The 22,986-nt window shown below is 37.0% G+C and overlaps 1 protein-coding gene across 11 annotated transcripts in view; it reads left to right on the plus strand.

Annotated features, from left to right (window-relative positions):
* The window catches only part of NUBPL (NUBP iron-sulfur cluster assembly factor, mitochondrial), a 357,232-nt gene that overhangs the window by 63,778 nt on the left and 270,468 nt on the right, over positions 1–22,986 (plus strand). For 3 of the 11 annotated variants that reach the window (XR_008957222.1, XR_008957223.1, XM_044389454.3), the window contains exons 1-3: positions 7,679–8,197; positions 8,763–8,910; positions 12,780–12,814. Coding sequence is in view for 7 of the 11 variants with exons in the window: in XM_044389454.3 (XP_044245389.2) it covers positions 8,090–8,197; positions 8,763–8,910; positions 12,780–12,814 (291 nt within the window). In the remaining 4 variants the exon portion in view is untranslated. Of the gene's footprint in view, positions 1–7,603; positions 8,198–8,762; positions 8,911–12,779; positions 12,815–22,986 lie in introns of those variants that run through there. The other 8 variants (XR_008957224.1, XM_057306469.1, XR_008957225.1 and 5 more) reach the window with 6 other exon arrangements.

Below are 22,986 nucleotides of genomic sequence, written 5' to 3' on the forward strand. Positions count from 1 at the left end.
TATAAGATTCAGTAAATAACAATAATTGTACAGATATGGCTCAGTGGAGAGTCTATGAAAATATTTTTAGGGATAAATTCTGGAGAATTCTCTGCAGTATTGACTTGGCTTGTCTCCAAAGATTCTAATAGGCATTATTATATTTTTCCTGGGGTGTAGATAACTATATGATATATGTACAATATGATTAATTGAATGCTTTTTATGTACTGAATCTTCTTTCATCAACTGGGCTGATTTACAGCTTTGCAGTGAGCTGTTATTTAGAATATCATTGGAAAATTCTTGTTTGTATTACTTATTATTTATACATTATGTACAAAAATTGCTTTCTTTATACTTGTATCCAGATTAGTGCAATTATTTAAGAATGATGAACTGCTAATGTAGATAATAAAGTTACAACTCTAATTTCCTACATAACTGAAGAGAAGCTATTTTGATCATTGAGAGAAGAGCAAAATGAGTAGAACTGTAACACTATCTAATTTTTCTTTCACTAGAAAGTGAGTTCAATTGTTACCAAAAGTGGGTTCAAGGGGAACCTGGCTGGCTCAGTTGGTAGAGCATGGGACTCTTGATCTCAGGGTCACACGTTCAAGCCCCATGTTGGGCAGGGAGCCTACTTAAAAAAATTGGACTCAATCATTACTAAGAAAAGCAGCTTGATTTGTGAAGCAAAGCTAGTCTTCAATTCACTGCCTTTGTGTGTCTATTCTCTAGTATCTCTTATTAAAATATTATTTTATGAGGTTTGATAATATAACAATTATTAATACTCAAATAATAACACTTAAAATGCTCAACATAGGTTCAAAATATACAAAAGATTTAATTTTTTAACAAAATATGCATATTTTTATATGGCAAAAAAGAATTGCCATTACATGTCAATTATATCTCAATAATTAAAAAAAATTACTTATAAGAAACTATACCTTGACTATATTATTACTAAAGTCTGGGTTACTGAGTATTAGTTATCTATTGGTGCATAACCAATCACCATAAACTTGGCAGCTTAAACAACACACTTTTTTTTTTTTTAAAGATTTATTTATTTGAGAGAGAGTGAGAGAGTGAGAGAACATGGGGAGGACAGAGGGGCAGAGGGAGAATCTCAAGCAGACTCCAAGCTGAGCTTGGAGCCTGATGTGGGGCTCAGTCTCGCTACCCTGAGATCACAACCTGAGCTGAAACCAAGAGTCAGACGCTTAACCAACTGTGCCACCCAGGCGCTCCAAAGAATACACATTTATTATCTTATAGTTTCTATGGGTCAGGAATGTGGACACGACTTAACTGAGTCCTTTGCTTCATGATCTTTCACAAGGCTGCAAACAAGGGGTCATCCAGGGCTGGAGTCCCATTTGAAAGCTCACGTGGGAAGGATCTACTTCCAATCTAATGTGTTTGTTGGCAAAATTCAGTTCCTTGTAGGCTGTTGGACTGAGGGCCTCAGTTCTTTGCTGGCTGTCACCTGTTCCTTGCCACATGGTCTTTTCCATTGGCAGTTCATAACATGGCAGCTTGCTTTGTCAAAGCCAGCCAGGAGGTCCCCTAGAAAGCCAGAAGTTATAATATTACATACTGTAATCACAGAAGTGACATTCTATCACTGTTGTATTTTGTTGGTTAGAACCAGTTTATAGGTCCTGGTCACACTTAAAGGGAGCAGATTACAAAAGGATGTGAATATCAAGAGACAAGGATCATTTTGGGCCATCTTAGAGTCTGTTGCTAAAAAACTGATTAATGTGACATATTACATAAACTACAAGGAGAGAGGTGCCCACTAAGAAATCATTATCAATTAATTCTATAATCCATAAGGAATTAGTGAGGTTGGCTTAATAGAATTTCCTGTTAACTATATACAGTACCACAAACTAGTAAGTGCCAACTACTAAGCACATTATTTTCTTCTTCAGGTATTCTGCTCTTTGTTCAGTACTGTCAAATATGATAGGAGATAGCCCTACATCAGACCCCGGAAAATTGGCAAATAGTTGTTCTTCAGGAAAGAATTCGAGAAAAATATAATTATATGTATATAGATTTCATCAGCAAACAGTGTACTGCATCAGCAAATGGTGTTCATTTTGTTATACTGGTAACTGATATCTATTAAAAATGTCATTCTCAACAGCACATTGCCAGCACGTTCCCTCACATAGCCTCGGTTAAATAAAACCCTAATTCTTGCACATGATTAGAAATTTGCAAAAGAGATTCAGTGTGGCACTAATATAATAAAGTCTTTGACTTTGAGTAATTGACAGAATTTCTTCTGGTAATTAAAAGACTCTTTGTATTCCTAATCAAATCAAAATACCAGTTTTTAAACTACTTAGAATAATTATGCCCCAAATGAATAATTTCTATGCAAAAATATTTTTATCTGTTTTAAAGACTAGCAAAGACTGGAAAAAGCCTGAGATGGAAGAGACTAGTAATTATCACTTCAGTAGTGTTTAGATTATTGTATTATGGTTAGTAGATGGCCTCTAGTAGGATTGAAAGTAAATTTATTAGCCTGAATCATGGGTGGTCAGGAAAATCTTGTTTTATTTTATTTTTTAAAGATTTTATTTATTTATTTGAGAGAGAGAGAAAGAAAGAGCATGCTCAAGTGGGGGGAGGGGCAGAGGGAGAGGGAGGCTCTCAAGCAGACACTACACTGAGCAGAGTTCATTGCAGGGCTCGATCTCACAACCCTGAGATCATGATCTGAGCCAAAATCAAGAGTCAGATGCTTAACAGACTAAGCCAACCAGGCACCCCTGAGAAAATCCTATTTTAAGATGCAGTGGATAATGGACCCAAATACTGCCTGTAACATTGTTTGGTATGAATTTGAGCATTTTAAGCCACGTAAGAGCTGTGTGGAAGGTTGAAGACAAAGATAAACGTCCGACTTTGAAGTTTGCCAGTCTGTCCTAGATCAAATTGATACTATAACCCTTAATGATGGTATTTCCATCTTATTGGTCTAAATTAGCATGCAGATGTATTTTGAGAGATATAGTGGTTTTGTAGGAGTTCTTTTATAAATGGATTGAACAATTTTTTTTGCCTGCAGTATTTATAACATATCAGGTGTAATACCTGTGTATATGGTTAATAAATCCTAAATAGAAAAGGTTATTAAATGAATTGACAAGATTTGGTATCAGAACACCAAGTAGACTAAGATATTATGTAAGCCACATGATTATAGAGGACATCCTCACATTTTGGTAGCAGTGTACAACAGATAAAAATCTACATTATCTCTTTTTCCCTGAACAAAATAGAATTTCATATTAGCTGATGTGAAGGTTTAGTATCTTGATGGGGCTCTGCTTTGTCATTGTCCTTGGTGTGTTCTCTAAAGTGCACAGGAAAATTCTCTTCTGAATTCAGAATGAAGTAAGGTTTTAGCAAATTGTAGAGACTTAAGTCTACTAATCTCTAGGATAGAATTGAAGGGTAGGAAGAACTTGGCTGAATGAATGCAGGTTTGGTACTTGGAGAAAATGAAATAAAAAAGCAAAAGCACGAGAATATAAGGCCCTCTGTGTAGCAAGTATTTGTCTTGGGTGACAATACTTTTTCTAAATTCTGATTGTGTGGCTTCTATTTCAGGATAGGATCTTCTTTGAAGCCTTAAACAGTAAATAGAGATTATATTCAGCTATAACTCAAGCCCTGTGACCTTTGTTCAAGGATTCAGGTCAATCTTATAAATCAGAAATTCAAATGTCAAATGATCTATGATTTATCCAGCTTTGAATATTGGCATTTAGAAACCCATCCTGTCTCATTCTAGAGGTGGATTTTTAGTCAGTGGGAGGCCTATTCTCAGAAGCCTATCTAGTCTAAGAATATACATATATTTGCTTTATGTAATTTTTAAAAATAAGAATGGGGAGTTTCTTTGACAGCACCTTAGTTTACGTGAGCTAAGGTACTGAAAGTCTTTGATATGGGAATACTTCCTAGACCAGGTTTCCTACAGAGAAACTGACTCATTGAGAAGCTATTTACCTAAGCAGAAATACTTTATGTTTCAATGTGAAAGTTTGTATTAGATATAGGGTAAGAGACAGTTTCATGTTTTGTCATGAGCAGAGATATTTGGAAACAAATCACACTGTAGGACAAAGTAGGGGCAATTAATGGGGCTGTCATTTAGACAGGTCAGTTGATGGGGTGAAGCTTTCATTTCAGCAAGCCCTTTGGGCAGGATAAAAGGTTCAGTTGAGGACAATAACCTTAAACTGAAGGAACTGGCACTAGTTTCTAAGCTTTAGTTAGTATATTTAACAGAGACAGGAAACTGTCCATAACACTCTCTTCTTCCTTAGTGAGTTGAGCGAAGGAATGAAGCAGGTTCTCAGCTGATAAGTGAGGCTTATGGATAGTGGATGAGGCAGGCACTTCTTCTGTGTGGGAATCTGAACTTTCAGCATGTCCGTGGTCACCTGAGGATATTTGTTTGGGGTGGAGGGAGGTAATCTAGCAGATACAAGTACATGCTTTCTAGAAAATAATACAAAGTATTACCCTTTTCATAGTTAGGAGACATTTAAAAGAATCCTCCTTGTTTTGAACAGTACTTACTTATTCATTTCTCTTAGGGTAGTAGAAACCAGGACTGTGCCTATGTAGTGTCCAGATGTCCACATGGTGATGTGACCTTTAATCCTCAAGGTCTTTATCTATTTATACCAGCATTGATTGAGATGCCACATACTTAACCATGCAGATTGTTGCCAAGTTTTCCCTTTTTCTTGATCTTAAGTTCTCTTAAAGATCAGCTTTCTCTCAGCCACTCTTGCAGGAGCTCTCTCAGACTGTCTGCCTACACATAACACTCAAGTGTTTTTATTCTGTGGTCCTGCCACTACATTGGTAATAGGGGCATTGATTCTATTGGTTCTTACATCCCTTACACTGATTTGGGGCTCTGATGTCCCCCTCTTTACTGAAATTCAGTAAGAGAGAGGTAATCACAGTGTATCAGTTTCTTTCTTCAAATCTGTAATAGTTATTGATTATTTTAACTTCAAATAACAAAAATCCTAATCAACAGCGGTTAAAACAATTAATTATCTCACACAACAAGAGGTCTGGAGATGCAGTACTGGCATAACAGATTAACTATATGACCAAGAATTCATCTTCCTGACATATTTCCACTTCATTACCCTTAGCTGTTGGCTTTTGTCATTGTATCTATCACCATTGTGCTTCTCATGTTCACCAGATGACTGCCACACCTCCAGGTGTCACGTCCATGGTTAAGATGGGAAAAAGGAGTAGCATCAGTTATGTTCTATTTTATAGCAAAAGCTTTTGGATAAGCTCCTCCAGAAAATTTCCCTTACACCACATTGTCCAGAACTATACCATATACGCCAAGACCTATGTCTAGAATTAGCAAGTGAGACTAGGAAAGTAAATATTTGGATTTCTACCCTCTATAGTTGTATGATGCAAGGAAATTGGGGTTTGAGAATATTCTCGGGCTATCCAACTACCAATATCTGGCTTATGAACTTGTGAATATCTAAGTTTTCACTTTTCTTCTAACTATCTTGATTCCCCATAATCCCACAAAATTTTATATAGTCTTTCTAGAACAGATATTGAGTTGGCTTATTTAATATCCATTTCCAATAATTTTTTCCATTGTTTTCCTCTAATCTACATAAATGCTTGATTTCTCAACTTCTCTTGCTTTTAGGGGTGGTCATGTGACCTGGTTCTAGCCAGGCTGGTGTGTATGTGGCCTCTCCCCACTCCCACCCCTCAAAAAAGGCAAACACTCACTAGAGAAAGCTTTGTATCTTTGTCATTCTCCTCTTTTCCTTTGTGGAACAAAGCCTTGATGTAGAGGTGCAGCCACCATCTCGGGGGACAAAATAAGGACAACAAAATGATGGAACCAAAGAATTTGGTACATAATAACACAGGGAGCCATTGCATCAGAACAGTCTACCAGTGAACTTTTCATATGAGACTAATATATCCCTACTTACTTAAGACAGTGATAGAGTTTTCTGCTACCTGCAGCCAATGTAATCCTAAATTATATAGGTAAGAAACCATGTTTTTATATGATGTAGTTCTCCCAAATGTATTGTCTTTGCCAGAGCTGTCCCCATTCTCCTTAAAGGCCCCAATTTTCAAAATTGAAAACCAAGAAAACAACTTCTTTTCTGTAATATTTTTATGTATCATAAAACTATGCCACATAGTTTACCAAATGGGGAAGGGCTATATGAGGTACAAGGAATTATAGGGGGGGAAAGTCTTGATAAATATTACAAAACATATCTTACCATAGTCATAAGTACACAGAAACACATCGAAATTAGGCCAAGGCAGAAAGAGAATTTATTGGATGGCTTTAGTTCTATCTCATGGATCTATGAATAGGAAGTATAGCTTGAATCTCACTATGGACTAGAACCAGGAATAGGAAAGCTGTTATGAATCAGTGCAATTGTTCTCCCCTCTCTCTCTGCAGACAGATCTCTAATGGTCTGCTTTATTCTTCTCTCTTGGCATTAAGTTTTTCTGCTTCTCTGTGCACAAAGAAGAAATTAGTCACTTTAGCCTTACCAGTTAAAATGCAAACTAAGATTGAGTAACATCTCTTGTTTTAAAGTTTTCTGGAGAAAAAATCTAATTGGTCCAATTTTGTTTGTGTGTCTATCTTTAACCCAATTAGTGACCATGGGATGGGGTCAAATGACTTAGAAATTCTTAGGAGCAAAGGGAGAATATTCTTTTGAGAAGGGAGCATGGGTGTGTGTGTGTTTGTGGCAGTGGTTGTTGGAGAAGAAATAATGGACATCTCCACACCTCTCCTGATACCCTATTCTGCTGACAGGTAAATCAAATTAACGATTTATTCATTCTACAAACATTGATATTACTTGTTCCTCCCTTTATGTTCTCTCTCAGACAATGTCAGTACCATTTATCTAGTTGCCTATCTTGTAAACCTGTACATAAACAGTAAGCGTCACAACAGCTAACATATTGAATATGTGTACTTTGTGATAGGTATTCTACATGCATTATTTTATTATTTATTTATTTTTTACATACATTATTTTAAATTTAACCTTGCAACAACCCTACAAGTAGGTATTATCTATTTTATAAGCAAACATTTCTCTTGGATTACTACAATAACCTCCTGTCCCCCTAAATCTGGTCACACCTCTCCCAACCATTTTTTTTAAACCTGGTAATCAGTAGGATTTCTAAAACACAAATCTAATTATGCTATTTTCTCACTTTAAATCCTCCTGTGTTTCCCTTAGGATAAAGTCCAAATTCCTTTAAATGATATATAAAGTCTCTTATGATCTATGCACTCTTCATCTTTACCAACTTCCATCCTCATCTCTGTACCATCCTGCACCTCACATTCTATCTGCAAGCCTTGAAGATTCTTTGAAGTTCTTACCAGTTCATTTCTTACCTCTGCACAACCCCTCTAGCTGTCCTCACAGCTGATGCCTACTGCTTTCTGATTTAGCTGAACTTTTCTGAGCACAGCAAAGCATCTGACTTCTCTTTCAGGAAATTGTAAGCAACACAGCAGTAAATATAAACACATACTATTACTGTAGATCACGTAGGGGGGAATGGGGGAAGGTAAAATCCTTAACAGTGGGAATGTTTAAGTTACCATATTCTGTGCAGTGAGAACCCGGAGTCATTTTCAAGTCTTACCATTTCCTGCTTCTTTTCGGTCAGGTCAAGTCTCTAAACTTTGTTGAGTCTCATTTCTTACTATTCAAAAGAGAATACTAGTAAGAGTCTCCTATCTACCTACTGTGAGGACCAAATAGATGAGGTATGTGAAAAACGCTTCACAAACATTTGGTTAAACTCTGTAAAATATTTGTATCTGGCTACGAACGAGACTGCATTAACAAGCTGGGTTCTCCCCCGCATCCCCGGCTGAAGAAACCCAAGGACGCCTTGTCTCTAGGGAGAGGAAGCCGAGCGTTACTACGTGACGTCATCACCCCACGCCGGCCGCGACGGTTTCCGGGCTGGGCTTAAAGCGGTGTTCAGCGCCATGGGGTGTTGGCTGCGTTTGTTGCTTTTTGGCGGGGTATCGCTTCGGGGTGGTGGCGGGGCCAGTGTCCCGCTTGGGGGAAGCCGAGTGTTGGTTTGTCGGCGCCAGGTTCGTGGTGCTGCTGGACAGGGGGAGGCGGGAGAGACGGAGATGCTAGGGCGGCAGGGCCGCAGGTGCCCTAGCATAACCTCTTGCTGAGGACTCGCCTCAGACCTTAACGGGTCCCCGCCAACTCGGCGGCAAAGTGAGACCCCCAATTGGCTGGACGTCTCTACTTTCCAAGCAGGCCCCCAAAAGGACCAGGCCGAGGCGTGGCGGGACGTGAAACAGATGTCTAGAACATGGATGTGTGACTTGTGCATTGTTTTCTCTTAGTTTATTTAGAAAATAGGTTAAAGAGAAGGAAACACGTAGAGGATTTAACTCCGTAAAGAGGCAGTTTATTTACTTTCCATGTTTAACGTCTGCGTATCCTGTCAGATAAATTTCAGCTTAAACAGTGTATTTCCACGACTGTGATCTATAGCAGTAGGTAGATAATACAAAAGACCTAACACATGGAGATCAGCAGAATTAACCTAGAAAAGAAAGCCCTCTTACAAACTCCGAATTTTTACTTTAACAGCATGATAATAGAGATGGATTATTTTAAAACTTTTTTTTTTTTTTTAAGTTATCTGGCGCTGACAGTGAGACCTTAAAACAAAGAAGAACACAAATCATGTCCCGAGGACTTCCAAAGCAGAAACCAATAGAAGGTGTAAAGCAAGTTATAGTTGTGGCTTCTGGAAAAGGTGGAGTTGGAAAGTCTACTACAGCAGGTATTATAGGATATTCTGATCTCAATTAGGAATTTATGCCAACTGGCAAGTGCACAGCATTGAAATTATAGTTTTGATTTTTAAAGAGTGATTTGTGAAATTGCTAATAGCTGATTCCGTAGTATCAGGAGTTGGTAGTGATTAGGAACTTAGATTAGCAGTTTGAAAAAACTAGGTACCTAGCCAGGTCTTTGACTCCTTAATTAAGGAAAAGGTGGTCAGATTGCCCATCAGATCTTCAGTTTACTTAACTGTAAAATGGCAATGACGATAACCTTTTTCATAGGGTGGCTGTGTAAATTAAACAAGCTAACCACTTAGAGCAGTGTCTTCTACATAGTAAGTGCTCAATATTTGGTTGCTGTTATTATTTTTTAAATGTTTAGTAACTTTAACACTAAATTATTTCTTTCTTTGATGTTCTCTTCCAGTCTATCAATGTACATATAGCTACACAGTTGCAATGAGACTTTTTACATTATTGTGACCTTTTTTCATTTAACCATAATATAATTTTCAACATTTATAAAATCATCATTGATCTAATACTTGAAAATACTTGTAAAGGTTTAACATTGTTTTAATTGTTTAAAATAGCATCTAATCTTATATCTTTTATATTAATAATACTGGAGCAGAGAATTTGTTTTTGGTGGCTCTTTTTAATTGATTATAGATTTCATTGTGACTGAAATGCTGCTTTCAGATTCGTAGGAGAAATGCCACCAGAAATAGAAGAGTTACCATCCAAGACTAATAAGCAGATATTCCCAAAGTTTTTCAAAAGAAACTTTTAATTTTTTTTTTAAAGATTTTATTTATTTATTTGACAGAGATAGAGACAGCCAGCGAGAGAGGGAACACAAGCAGGGGGAGTGGGAGAGGAAGAAGCAGGCTCATAGCGGGAGAGCCTGACGTGGGGCTCGATCCCAGAACGCCGGGATCACGCCCTGAGCCGAAGGCAGACGCTTAACCGCTGTGCCACCCAGGCGCCCCGAAACTTTTAATTTTTTAAAAAGATTTATTTATTTGAGAGAGAGAGAGGGAACGAGCAGGAGGAGGGGCAGAGGGAGGAAGAGAGAGTATCCTCAAGCAGATTCCCTGCTGAGTGTGGAGCCTGATGCCAGGCTCTGTCCCAGGGCCCTGAGATCATGACCCCAGTGGAAATCAAGAGCCTAACCAGCTGAGCTACCCAGGCGCCCCAGAAATTTCTTATTCCAGTGTAATAATGTAAAAGGGTAATGACTTCTCTTTTTCTAATCCTGCACAACAGAGGTAACTTGTATAATTAATTTGGAGTCCTAAAACACCCCCCTCTTTTTAAAAAAGATATATTTATTTTAAAGAGAGAGGGAGACAGCAGGAACAGGAGGGGCAGAGGGAAAGAGCATCTCAAGCAGACTCTTCACTGAGTGCAGAGCCCAATTTAGGGCTCAATCTCACAACCCTGAAATCACAACCTGAGCCAAATCAAGCCGTTCGCTTAACTGACTGCACCACCTACGCGCTCCTGGAGTCATAAAACACTCTTATCTTATTGTTGCCTTCTATTTAATTTTCAGTCATTTCAATAGGAGTGGTGGCTAATTCAGGTCTTAGCCAATATATCCTTTTTGCAGGTGATTTTTAGAAAATGACTATTATATTTTATTTGTCGATTTTGGTACAGTTCTAGATTGACAAGATCTTTTAAATTGCAATTTTTTTTCAGACTCTTAACCTAAAGTTGGTGGATATATGTACCTTAAAATTCTTCAGTTCCATTGAAATCAATGACATTTTGAAATGAGAAGGGCTGGTATAGAGTTCTGTGACTAAAGATCTTTTGTCTTCACTTGAAAGGCCATTTTTAGTAATTTCCCAGTATAGCAGTTTTATGGTTGTACAACCAGCTACAAATCCAACTATATAGTTTACTAGCTTAATTTTCTTCTCATTTTGACCTGAAGGTAATTGTGGAAGAGATTTTCAGTTGTTTTGAAGAAAATAAGATTTACCAAGTATTATAGTTATAATAGACCTCTAATATTATTAGTTTGATAGATACTGTATTATTACTAAAAAATGATTAGTGATTATTTCTAATGAATTAATTCTATGTGCTATACATTTTTACTTTTTTTCCTAAGGGCCTACAATCCATCTATTTAATATTTAGAAGCTTTTAGTCTTCGGTTCTAGAATCCACCTCTCCTTGTTTTTTGAAAATTCAGAGTACATATATTTGTTTTCAGTAATTTGAATTCCTTTGCATGCTGTGTGATTACTTGGACTGGTTAAAGATGGAAAATATTTTCATGATATATCCCTAAGTTCTTCGGGTTTTATGCAATATTATTTGTTGGGTCTGTAGGCTAGTACTTGTTTAAAACATTGTTTTTGGTTTTGGCTAGCAGATCATCTATTGCCATGGAATGTGACAGCATTTAAATAGGAAAATATATGAGAAAATACACAGTTGTGACACATAGCAGGTGTTTCAGTAAATGCCCTTTCCTTACTTTTTTTCTTTGTTAGCATTAAATCATCTGCCCCAAAGAACTGGTCTTTACTTTTACCTAACAGCTCTATCTGCATACATAAGCCTTAAAAATAAGTTGTTTCTATGTAATTCTGTTGGTATTTTATTTCTTTCCCATATCTATATATCTATATATCTACATATATATCTATAGAGATATATATGTTTGGAACTGTATATATATTCCAAACTATCTCAGAATTCTTCCCATTTGAATATGTATGCTAGAAATTTTTTCAGTTAGAATGATGATACATAGTTAATACAAACATGCTCTATGATTCTTTGTATAAATGGGAGAAGACCCTGACACTGAAATGAAGTATTCTCTAAAAGTTTCTGCTTGAGAGTTAGATTGTTTGACCTATGATGTACTTGAAATTCAGAATTATTTGATAATTTATAAAAATTAATTTGTCAAGTGCCATGTCCTAGGCTAAGTACTTTATATCAGTATTTCATTTAATTCTCACAACAGTTATGAAATAGGAATTATCCTCATTTCACAGAGGAGGAAAATAGATTCAGGGGTAAAATATCCTACTCAAGGTTATATAATAGACGGTGGTAGAACTAGGATGTGAACCAGGTCTGCCTTGGAAATTTATGCTCTTAACTACTTTAAAGGAAATAATCTCAGCATCATTTATAGCATTGTTCTATTAAAGAGATGTGATTGACAGTCTGAAAGTCTGTTTATCAGTTTTGGAAATTTGTTACCTTCAAACCTGTCTTCATCTCAGATGTAGCATATCTCTGTTGCTGGGCTCAAGGTGGTTGGGACTACTTTCCTTCTTTATGTTTTTGGGATGCACTAGCAATAGACAGTTTTGGGAATGTGCTTTACTGCCTTACGTGTGACCCTCTTTCCTTTCCTCTACACAGTGGTCCAGCCTTTCATACAGGGGTATTTGTGAGTTAGGTATTTGGAATTCCTACATTATCAGCATTTATTTTTAAAAGGCAATAGGATCATATACATTTTTATTTATTAAAAGATATATACTTTTTCTGCAAAATGTTTTTGAAAATAATTGAACTGTATTTACCAGTGACATTGTTTTTTAAAAACTAAGTAGGTTATTTAAACAAAATTATAACAGATTATAAAAACGAATCATTTAAAATAATAATTGTAGGGCAGGCATCTGTTGCTTATGATGGAATGTTACTGTCTTTTTCATCTTTTTTACTTTCCATATTCTCTCCATGTCTTTGTATTTTATAAGTAAAGGAGATAAATTAAAAAATTCTGTGCTTTGGTTTTGACATTGAAAATATTAGAAGGCAATCTGAATTTTAGCAGAAGGAAAGTTACTAAATTTAATTACTTTTTTGTTTCTTACAGTGAACCTTGCTCTTGCTCTAGCAGCGAATGATTCGGTAGGTGTTTATTAATAAAAATATTAATTGATTAAAATGTTTTTTAAGGAAACGATAAAGAGCGTATTTTTCATTTACTCTGTCAGGGGCTTTATAGTATAGCTGTAGTCCCTTGCATTTCTTTAAGGAACTATAAAATCTGCCATAAGTACTGAATACATCTAATGATAATGATGAAAATGGAAAGGGTCAAAGAATTCAGGCAGTGTTTAGAAGGTAGAGAAGGAAAGGAAATGGATTCTTCTTTAGAGCTTCCAAAAGATATGTAATTCTGCCAACACCTTAATTTTAGCTCGTTGAAACCCATTTTGGACTTACTGTGATAATTTCTCACAGTAGAAGTAGGAAATAAATATGGATGGGAAGTCAATTTTCTTAGTTCTTAAATTTCCAAAGATGTCTTTATTTGCCTTCGTATTTGATTTGACTTTAATTTGACTAGATGTAGAATTCCAGGTTCAAAATAATTGCATCTCTGAACCTTGTAAACAACATTCCTTTTTCCTCTCTTATGCTAATGAAATTGATGCTAGTCTGATTCATATTTCTTTGTGATAACCTGTGTTTTTCCCCTCGAAGCTTTTAGAGTTTTCTTTATGTCTTTTAAGTTTAGAAATGTCACAAATATGTGTCCAATTGATGACTTTAAAATTTTTTACCTGGTTGGAAATGAGCCAGGCGATATCAAGGTTTGAAATATTTTCCTTGATTACTTAAGGGGTGTGTTTGTTCTGTCTCCAGAAATCTATTAGATAGATATTAACCCTTTATGCTTGTTAATTTTTCCTCTCATATTCTCCATCTCTTTGTCTTTTGCTGTATGTTTTGGAAGATGTCTTAGACTATTCTCCACATTGCTTTGTTGGGTTTTAGTTGTTACTTAGCTCTTCTGATTTTTATTTTTAAATTCAGAAATTATATTTTTTCCAGGTTTCCAGAACTCTTTCTTATTTTACAAATACTGGAAAAACAATGGCTGTATCATTCGTTTGAATCTCTCTGAGGATGCTAATTAAAATTAATTAAAAAATTGTTCCTTTTAGTAATCTTTACTTAGCATGGTGGTTCTTATAATGTGGTCCTCCGGCCAGCAGAATCATCATCACCTGGGAACTTGTTAGACATAAAAAATCTTGAGCCCATCCTAAACCTGATGAATCAGAATCCATGAGGGTGGAATCCTGCAGTCTGTGTGTGTTTTCTATACAACCTATTTTTTATTTGATTTGATTTAATTTGATTTATTATTGAAGTGTATTTAACATACAGTGCTAAATTAGCTGGAATCCGTGTTTTAACCAGCCCTCTAGATGATTTTGACACATGCTAATGTTTGAGAATCATGGATCTAGAGTTTGTGGAAACTCTTATCTGCTAATGGCATCCTTTTTTGTTTTCTAGTGTGGTTATGTTTTTAAATGTAGTTTTAAACTGTTTTTTCTCTTGTTGTTTCAGTGGGAATTTGGAGAGAAGAGAGATAATCATGTGTGTTTAGGCAATGTTATTGAAGTAAGAGCCAGTAATACATTTTTACAAATAATTTTTATTAGGGCACTTAGTTACCCCGGAAAAGGGACCCATCTTCCTTAAAGAAGGGAGGAAACAGGGAAGATTCAAAGGATGGGAAGGTAGATAATTTGTAGGTGTGGGGATCTTTTAAGTTGGTTATCATTTCGGCCAAAGCTTTGAGTCTAAAGTCAGTGTGAAGCAACTGTGTAATAAGGGATCAAAGGATGAAAAGAGTAAAGGGGGGGTTGATTCCTTCATGTTAAATATTGCTAATCTTTTTTTAAAAAAAGATGTTTTTTTAAAGATGTTTAAATTTATTTGATAGAACTCACAAGCAGGGGGAGCAGCAGGCAGAGGGAGAGGGAGAAGCAGGCTCCCCGCTGATCAGAGAGCCCAGCCTGGAGCTTGATCCCAGGACCCTGGGATCATGACCTGAGCCGAAGGCAGACACAACTGACTGAGCCACCCAGGTGCCCCAAATATTGCTAGTCTTGGTGAGATGGTAGCTCAGATTTTTTTTTCTGTTTCTGTGGTTTGTTTTTTTTTTTTCTTCTTTCAGGGAGCAGGGTTGAAGGCAGATTCATCTTTAGTGCTTTATATGTATGACAGGGAAATTGGCAACAAGAAAGGAAAAGCAGTGACACTTTCCTTGGCTCCTTTCTTCAGAAGCCTTTAGTATCCTTAAGTGTTTTTAAACATATGTGTAAAATCTTCCTTAGGAAGGTCTTTAGTATTCTGTGATCTTGACGAAGGTGTTTTTTGTTTTTCATTTCTTGATTTTTTTTTTTTAAGCAAAGTTAGTGTTTTTGATTAGGGACTAGCATGTTTGGCTTAAACTGTGCTCTGCCAGAGGACAGCTTGCATACAGAAAAGAAGAGCTATATCTGTTCTGTTTGATTTATATGTATCTGGCATAGTTTTGTAGTCTATATTTCCCAACTTAAGATTTTATTACATTTATTTGTAGGACATGTTTGGTCCTTAGGGGGAAACTCATGGTTCCTTCCAGCCCTTCTGTTTGCCTGAGTTGATGTAAATGGCCAGGGTATGTCACTTTATGGGGTTAAAAACTCCAGTTAGGATGGTGTCTTTGGAGCCTCTCCAGTGATTCATTCCCAGGGAATCTTAATTCTGTGGAGTTTGTATTATAAAAGGGGTCTCTGATTTGCTTTTCTCTAGGCCAATTTTGTTCAAGACCGTGTTAACTTTTACCTCCTTTCTTTTCCATGGGTTGGTGCTTGCCCTTTTTTAGCATTGGAATGGGAAGATCCAGGTCCAGGAAAGGGAAACAGGGCCAGGAAGCTCTTCATTTTACTTTTGATATTGACCTTAGTAATCCCTAAACTAGATTGTGTAAATCCCAGGGGTGTGTGTAAGATAGTCCACTGGGATGTAGGAGGGAAATTTTTCTTTTTCGTTTGTATTAATTTTTATCTTTTAAAATTTGTTTGTTTTTTAAAGATTTTATTTATTTATTTGACAGAGAGAGACACAGACAGCGAGAGAGGGAACACAAGCAGGCGGAGTGGGAGAGAAGCAGGCTCCCAGCGGAGCAGGGAGCCCCATGCGGGGCTCGATCCCAGGAACCTGGGATCACGCCCTGGGCCGAAGGCAGACGCTTAACGACTGAGCCACCCAGGCGCCCCTAAAATTTATGTTTTTTATGTATGCTTTATAATTTATACTATATTAGTATATATAGTAGTTGCATTATAATTTATAAACAAATATATTAACATATATTTGGGATATATGCTTAAACATTTTTTACTGATTGTAGTGCATGATCAGAAAATATCAGATGTCACTAGCCTAGGCAAAGGAATTTCTGGGCTGGGTTGGATGCCCATTTTAAAAGAAGACTACTTTATAGATTGAGGTAAAGGCCTTATGGGAATAGGGTGTGGATTTTCCCTTTTCTTGTCTTTTGTACTTTCCTTTAGGGATGTGGAAGGTAGCGTTGCAGAGCAGAGTTTGAAATCATGTGTGCTATGCATCTAAATATTGCATCCAGTGATTTGTTGGAGCTGGCTCATACTTGTTTTTGAGGGCCAATTGTTAAATTTTCAGGAGTTTAGGAACTAGTTGATATCATGTTGTTACCATGAAACAGGCCATGGTGGGAGTATTTAAACCATGGAAATTGGCAAATATTGAAAAATCAGACACCCCACCCCACCCTGAGCCACTTGTTAAACATTTCCTGGCATGCTACAGATCATATATATTGACAATCATACTTTTTGATTTTCTTTTTTCAGTCTTTTTTTTTAGGGGCAGGGTGTGGGGAGGGACAGAGAGAGAATCTTAAGCAGGCTCCACACCCAATGACGAGCCTGATGCGGGGCTCAGATAACACTGAGGTCATGACGTGAGCTGAACTCAAGAGTCTGGTACTTAACTGACTGAACCACCCAGGTGTCCCCTTTTTTCTATCTTAACCATATTGTGGATCTCATTCCTTTACAGTGTAAATTTCATAAACAGTGAGAGGAGCACTGAGACTGGGAGAGGGAAACATAAAGACCACCAGAAATCATTGAAAAGCTCTGTGAGATTCCTGTCAGTTCAGTTCATTTTAGTCCAACAAATATTTGAATACCTATAACACTCATTGCCAGACACCCTGGGAATATAAAGAAAAATAAATGTGCTGTGGGAGTTCACAGCCTAAGACTACCTTCGTAAAACAGTGTTGTGTATGTGTATATGTATGTATATAAGTGTGTATATATTTCTGTGTATTTGTGTGTGTGTGTCTGTTATTTTGGTGATGTATAGATGAATTAGGTTCAATAATTGTTTCTTCTGTGAGTGAGAAAGTGCTAATTAAGACAACAGTTCAGGTTTTATCGTGCTTCGTAACAGAGTAGACGCATTGTGTATTCCTAAAAGTTTTATAATCTCATGAACACAAAAGGAAGATAAATGTCTTAAAATGATGAGTTATATTCAAGGTCAAATATAGTAGTGTATCCTTCCAGGATGAGTAGCTTTTATTCCAGAGAAAAGCAGTCTTCCCCCCCCCCCCGCCCCCCACAGAGCATTTTCATGCACATAATTGTATTTGGTTCTCACAGAAACCTGTACTGCAATGTCATAGTATTTATCAGTTTTACAGTCTTTATTGATTCTGCCCTATCCTTGCCACATTTCTTCAGTCAGCAAATACCCTTGTTTCTGTCTCTACGATATTTTTCCAATATGTATCTTTCTATTGTCACTATTCCCACTCTAACTAAGGCTTACATTACTATTTGGCTTATTTATTCATCTATATTCCAGTTTGCCTATCCTATCCTAAGCACTTTGGAGGATATAGAAATGAACGAGACATATGGTCCCTGCCTTTGAGGAACTCAGGTTAGTAGACCACGGCAGTGGTCTAATCCATTACCTGCTTGTGCTCAAATCCATTCAGTACATAATACCTGATTACTCTTACTGCACTATTGGAATTACATCACTCCTCTGCTTTGCATCACTACTGAATGCCTTTGCTGATATTCAAGATCCTCAAGCATCTGGCTTCCATTTGCCTTTACAGGTTTGTGTTCAGCTTATCTTCTGAATGGTCTTTGTGATCTGGCCAATCTGGGTTACTTGAAGTTGCCAATTGGGGCTTGGGTATACTATGTTTTTGCTAGCATTACAGCCTTTCTTGTACATTTCTACTGGAGTATTCTCTTCACCTTCCTTTAGTTTACATGCCTTGTCTTCCACAATGCCATTTATGGCTGGGCTGGTTATATCATGCACAAGGGTACTTGTCAAGGAGGTTGAGTGATGACAGAAATCCAGACTACCCTCTTCTTGTACAATTGCAGGCTGCATTCTTTGTTTGTTTGTGTGTTTGTTTTATTTTTTATTTTTTAAGTAAGCTCAAGACCCAGCTTGGGGCTTGAACTCACAACCCCAGGATCAAGAGTCACATGTTGTATCTACAGAGCCAGCCAGACACCCCTGCAGGCTGCATTCTCATTCACACAGAGGCACTGTATGAGCCAGCTTTGCCCTGAGGGGCAGCTCAGTGAAGTTCTCCCTGAATTCCTCTCTTTTTCCATCTTGGAAAATCCAGTAGCACTATTTATTTGTATGATTATTGTGCTCATGCAATCATTCTGGTAATTTTTATAATAACAAATGATATAACTAATGTTTATTGGGTATTTATTAATTGTCAAGCACTGTTCCTCATGACAAGGTTCTTAACTCATTTATGTTTCATAGCAACCATATGGCAATAGATACTATTATGATCCCCTTTGTAGATAGGAAGCAGAAGTATCTGGAGGCTGAGTAATTTTGCCCAGGGTTGCTGAGGAAGTAAATGGCAGAACCAAGATTTAATGCCAGCCTAGATCCTGTGCTTTTAACCTACTTGCTCAACTGCTCTGATCTTAGCTAGATTCTTACGATTAAAAGTTGTGTTGTGTTCATCCTTGGCTACCCTTAGCAGCTAGCATAGTGCTTTATGACTTTGGAAATGCACAATAAATGTTTGCTGCATGGATGAGTTGAGTATATAGAATGGTTTCATGGTATGTTAAGTGCAAAGTTTTGTTTTGTTTTGTTTTTGAGAAATGGTGTGGGACGAGAGGACTTTTTGTGGCTTAGTGGGCTATTCACTGTTTTTTTTTTCTTCTTAAAAGACGGTGCATTTTATGATTCCACTTAACCCTCTTCTCATTTTATACTCTTTATCTGCTAATCTCATTTCCCCCCTTGCTCCAGTTAATACTCATGTGACTTTGATTCTAAATTCATCACCAGCCCAGATCTCCTGGGTACCAGACCTGTCTGGCTAGTTGTCTCTGTAGACATCTACTTGAATGCAGGCATTCAAACTCAGTGTGTGTAAAACCAAACTCTTTTTTCCCTATAACTGTCTTTGTCCTGTAGGATTAGTTGGTTCCTGCCCACTTCAGATTAGTCACCTGTTCCTGCCGCCTCTGCCACTTAAAGTTCTCTAGATTGTGTCCTCTCATTTCATTCCTTAATGCTGCTGCTTTATTGTGTATCTTCCGTGAGGTGATCCCTGTTCTCTATTTTCTCTGCTGTGATGTTTTGAGGAAAGGACTAACACTTTCTATATTACTTTAAAAGAGTTTGTTTACTTGTTTGTCTCCTATGCTAGTCTGTGAACCTTTTAGGGGCAGTGGCATTGGTCTTTTTCTTCAATTTTTTCTATTCCTCTTTTTTTTAATCCTCAGTGCTTAGGCCACTGATGGTATATAGTAGATTTTTGGTAAATGTTGGTAATGACTGTGGAACATATTAAATGAAGAGTGGTTATGAATACACACACACACACACACACACACACACACACGTTTATATTTCATTTCTGTGGCAAATTCTAAGTGTTGGATAAGTTGTTTATAATTTGTTCACTGCTAAATTAGGCTTTTTTTTTTTTTCCTGAGCAAATGAAATAATTAAAATTTAAATGGGATAATTATATGTGAAGAGCTTAGCACACCAGCTGATACGTAGTAAGTTCTAAATCACTTTTTAGTATGGGTGGCTAAATAAAAGCTTTTTGTAAGTAATATTTCAAAATAAAAGCTGATACGTGTTTAACTTACTTGACTATTTTCACAAAACTTATTTTAGGTTTTTACTTTAATTTTCCATTGCTAGAATGAATCATTAATTAGGATTTAATTGAATATAGAGATGGAAAATGAAACAGTATTATCTTCAAAGAGTTTGTGTTTTTTGTTTTTTTCTATTGATGTTTATCTTAATATATTTTTCCCATGATCTCATAAAATCTTTACACTTATTCTTTCCAGACATACTTTTCTTCTTCATAAATTATCACTAGTGGTTCTTTAAATGTAATTAAGATTATCTTAAGCCTTTGAAATTCTGTGATCATGTTAGGAAAAATTAAGAGTTTTAGTACAAGATTTAGTTTTGGTTTTTGAAAAGTTCAGCGATCATGGAATGTGTTACATACCACCACTTAAAACACTGTGATTTTCTTCCTTAATAGTTACGTATGTAGCAGTTAGTAGTTACATGTATAGCTTTTTTGATAGGGCTTCTTTCTGGCTCTACCTCTTGGAAACTGTATGACTTTTGCCTGTACCTATCTCCTAACATTGTAAGTATTGAAGGAGATAATGTATATAAAGCATGAAGCACAGTGTCTGGCACATAATAAATGCTAATAAGAGTTATTCTTTTTTTTTTCCTTTTTTTTTTTCATTTACTTACTTACTTTATTTATTTATTTAATTTAATGATTTTTTATTATATTATGTTAGTCACCATACAGTACATCCCCGGTTTCCGATGTAAGGCTCGATGATTCATTAGTTGCGTCTAACACCCAGTGTACCATGCAATACGTGCCCTCCTTACTACCCATCACCGGCCTATCCCATTCCCCCACCCCTCTCCCCTCTGAGGCCCTCAGTTTGTTTCTCATAGTCCATAGTTAATAAGAGTTATTCTTATTAGCTACTATAGTACTCCACATGCCAACCTGGACATGTTATTATAATCTGGATTATTAGTTATGACGTGTATTTGGATTAAATATGAATGAAATTGTGATTCTCACAATTACATAGGTGAAATCCTGATGTATACTACTTAAAGTCCGTAAGGTTGGGGCTTCTCTTTATTTTTTCTTTCTTTCTTTCTTTATTTTAAATATATTTTTTATTATATTATGTTAGTCACCATACAGTACATCCCTGGTTTCTGATGTAAAGTTCGATGATTCATTAGTTGCATATAACACCAGTGCACCATGCAATACGTGCCCTCCTTACTACCCATCACCAGCCTATCCCATTCCCCCACCCCCCTCCCCTCTGAAGCTCTCAGTTTGTTTCTCAGAGTCCATAGTCTCTCATGCTTCATTTCCCCTTCTGATTACCCTCCCTTTCTTTATCCCTTTCTTCCCCTACCGATCTTCCTAGTTCTTATGTTCCATAGATGAGAGAAACCATATGATAATTGTCTTTCTCTGCTTGACTTATTTCACTTAGCATTACCTCCTCCAGTGCCGTCCATGTTGCAGCAAATGTTGAGAAATTGTTCTTTTTGATAGCTGAATAATATTCCATTGTATATATGGACCACAACTTCTTTTTTTTTTAATGTTTTTTTTTATTATATTATGTTAGTCACCGTACAGTACATCCCTGGTTTCTGATGTAAAGTTCGATGATTAATTAGTTGCGTATAACACCCAGTGCACCATGCAATACGTGCCCTCCTTACTACCCATCACCAGCCTATCCCATTCCCCCAACCACCTCCCCTCTGAAGCCCTCAGTTTGTTTCTCAGAGTCCATAGTCTCTCATGCTTCATTCCCCCTTCTGATTACCCCCCTTTCTTTATCCCTTTCTTCCCCTACCGATCTTCCTAGTTCTTATGTTCCATAGATGAGAGAAATCATATGCTAGTTGTCTTTCTCTGCTTGACTTATTTCACTTAGCAGTATCTCCTCCAGTGCCGTCCATGTTGCAGCAAATGTTGAGAACTCGTTCTTTCTGATAGCTGAGTAATATTCCATTGTATATATGGACCACAACTTCTTAATCCAGTCATCTGTTGAAGGGCATCTCGGTTCCTTCCACGATTTAGCTATTGTGGACAGAGCTGCTATGAACATTGGGGTGCATATGGCCTTTCTCTTCACTACGTCTGTATCTTTGGGGTAAATACCCAGTAGTGCAGTGGCTGGATCATGGACGCCAAAATTCTCAACAAGATCCTGGCTAATAGAATCCAACAGTACATTAAAAGGATTACCCATCATGACCAAGTGGGATTCATCCCTGGGATGCAAGGGTGGTTCAACATTCGAAAATTGGTCAGTGTGATATATCATATCAACAAGAAAAGAGTCAAGAACCATATGATCCTCTCAATAGATGCAGAAAAAGCATTTGACAAAATACAGCATCCTTTCCTGCTTAAAACCCTTCAGAGTGTAGGGATAGAGGGTACATTCCTCAATCTCATAAAAACCATCTATGAAAAGCCTACAGCAAATATCATTGTCAATGGGGAAAAGCTGGAAGCCTTTCCCTTAAGATCAGGAACACGACAAGGATGCCCACTCTCACCACTATTATTCAACATAGTACTAGAAGTCCTTGCAACAGCAGTCAGACAACAAAAAGGGATAAAAGGTATCCAAATCGGCAAAGAAGAAGTCAGACTGTCTCTCTTCGCAGATGACATGATACTCTATGTGGAAAATCCAAAAGAATCCACTCCCAAACTATTAGAAGTTATAGAGCAATTCAGTAATGTGGCGGGATATAAAATCAGTGCTCAGAAATCAGTTGCATTTCTATACACGAATAATGAGACTGAAGAAAGAGAAATTAGGGAATCCATCCCATTTACAATAGCACCAAAAAGCATACGTTACCTTGGAATTAACTTAACCAGAGACGTAAAGGATCTGTATTCTAGAAACTACAAGTCACTCTTGAAAGACATTGAAGAAGACACAAAAAGATGGAAAAATATTCCATGCTCATGGATCAGCAGAATTAACACAGCAGAGCAATCTATACTTTCAACGCCATCCCGATCAAAATACCAATGACATTTTTCAAAGAACTGGAACAAATAGTCCTTAAATTTGTATGGCACCAGAAAAGGCCCCGAATCGCCAAGGAACTGT

The sequence above is a fragment of the Ursus arctos genome, unplaced genomic scaffold (assembly GCF_023065955.2).
Source record: "Ursus arctos isolate Adak ecotype North America unplaced genomic scaffold, UrsArc2.0 scaffold_37, whole genome shotgun sequence".
Lineage (NCBI taxonomy): Eukaryota > Metazoa > Chordata > Mammalia > Carnivora > Ursidae > Ursus > Ursus arctos.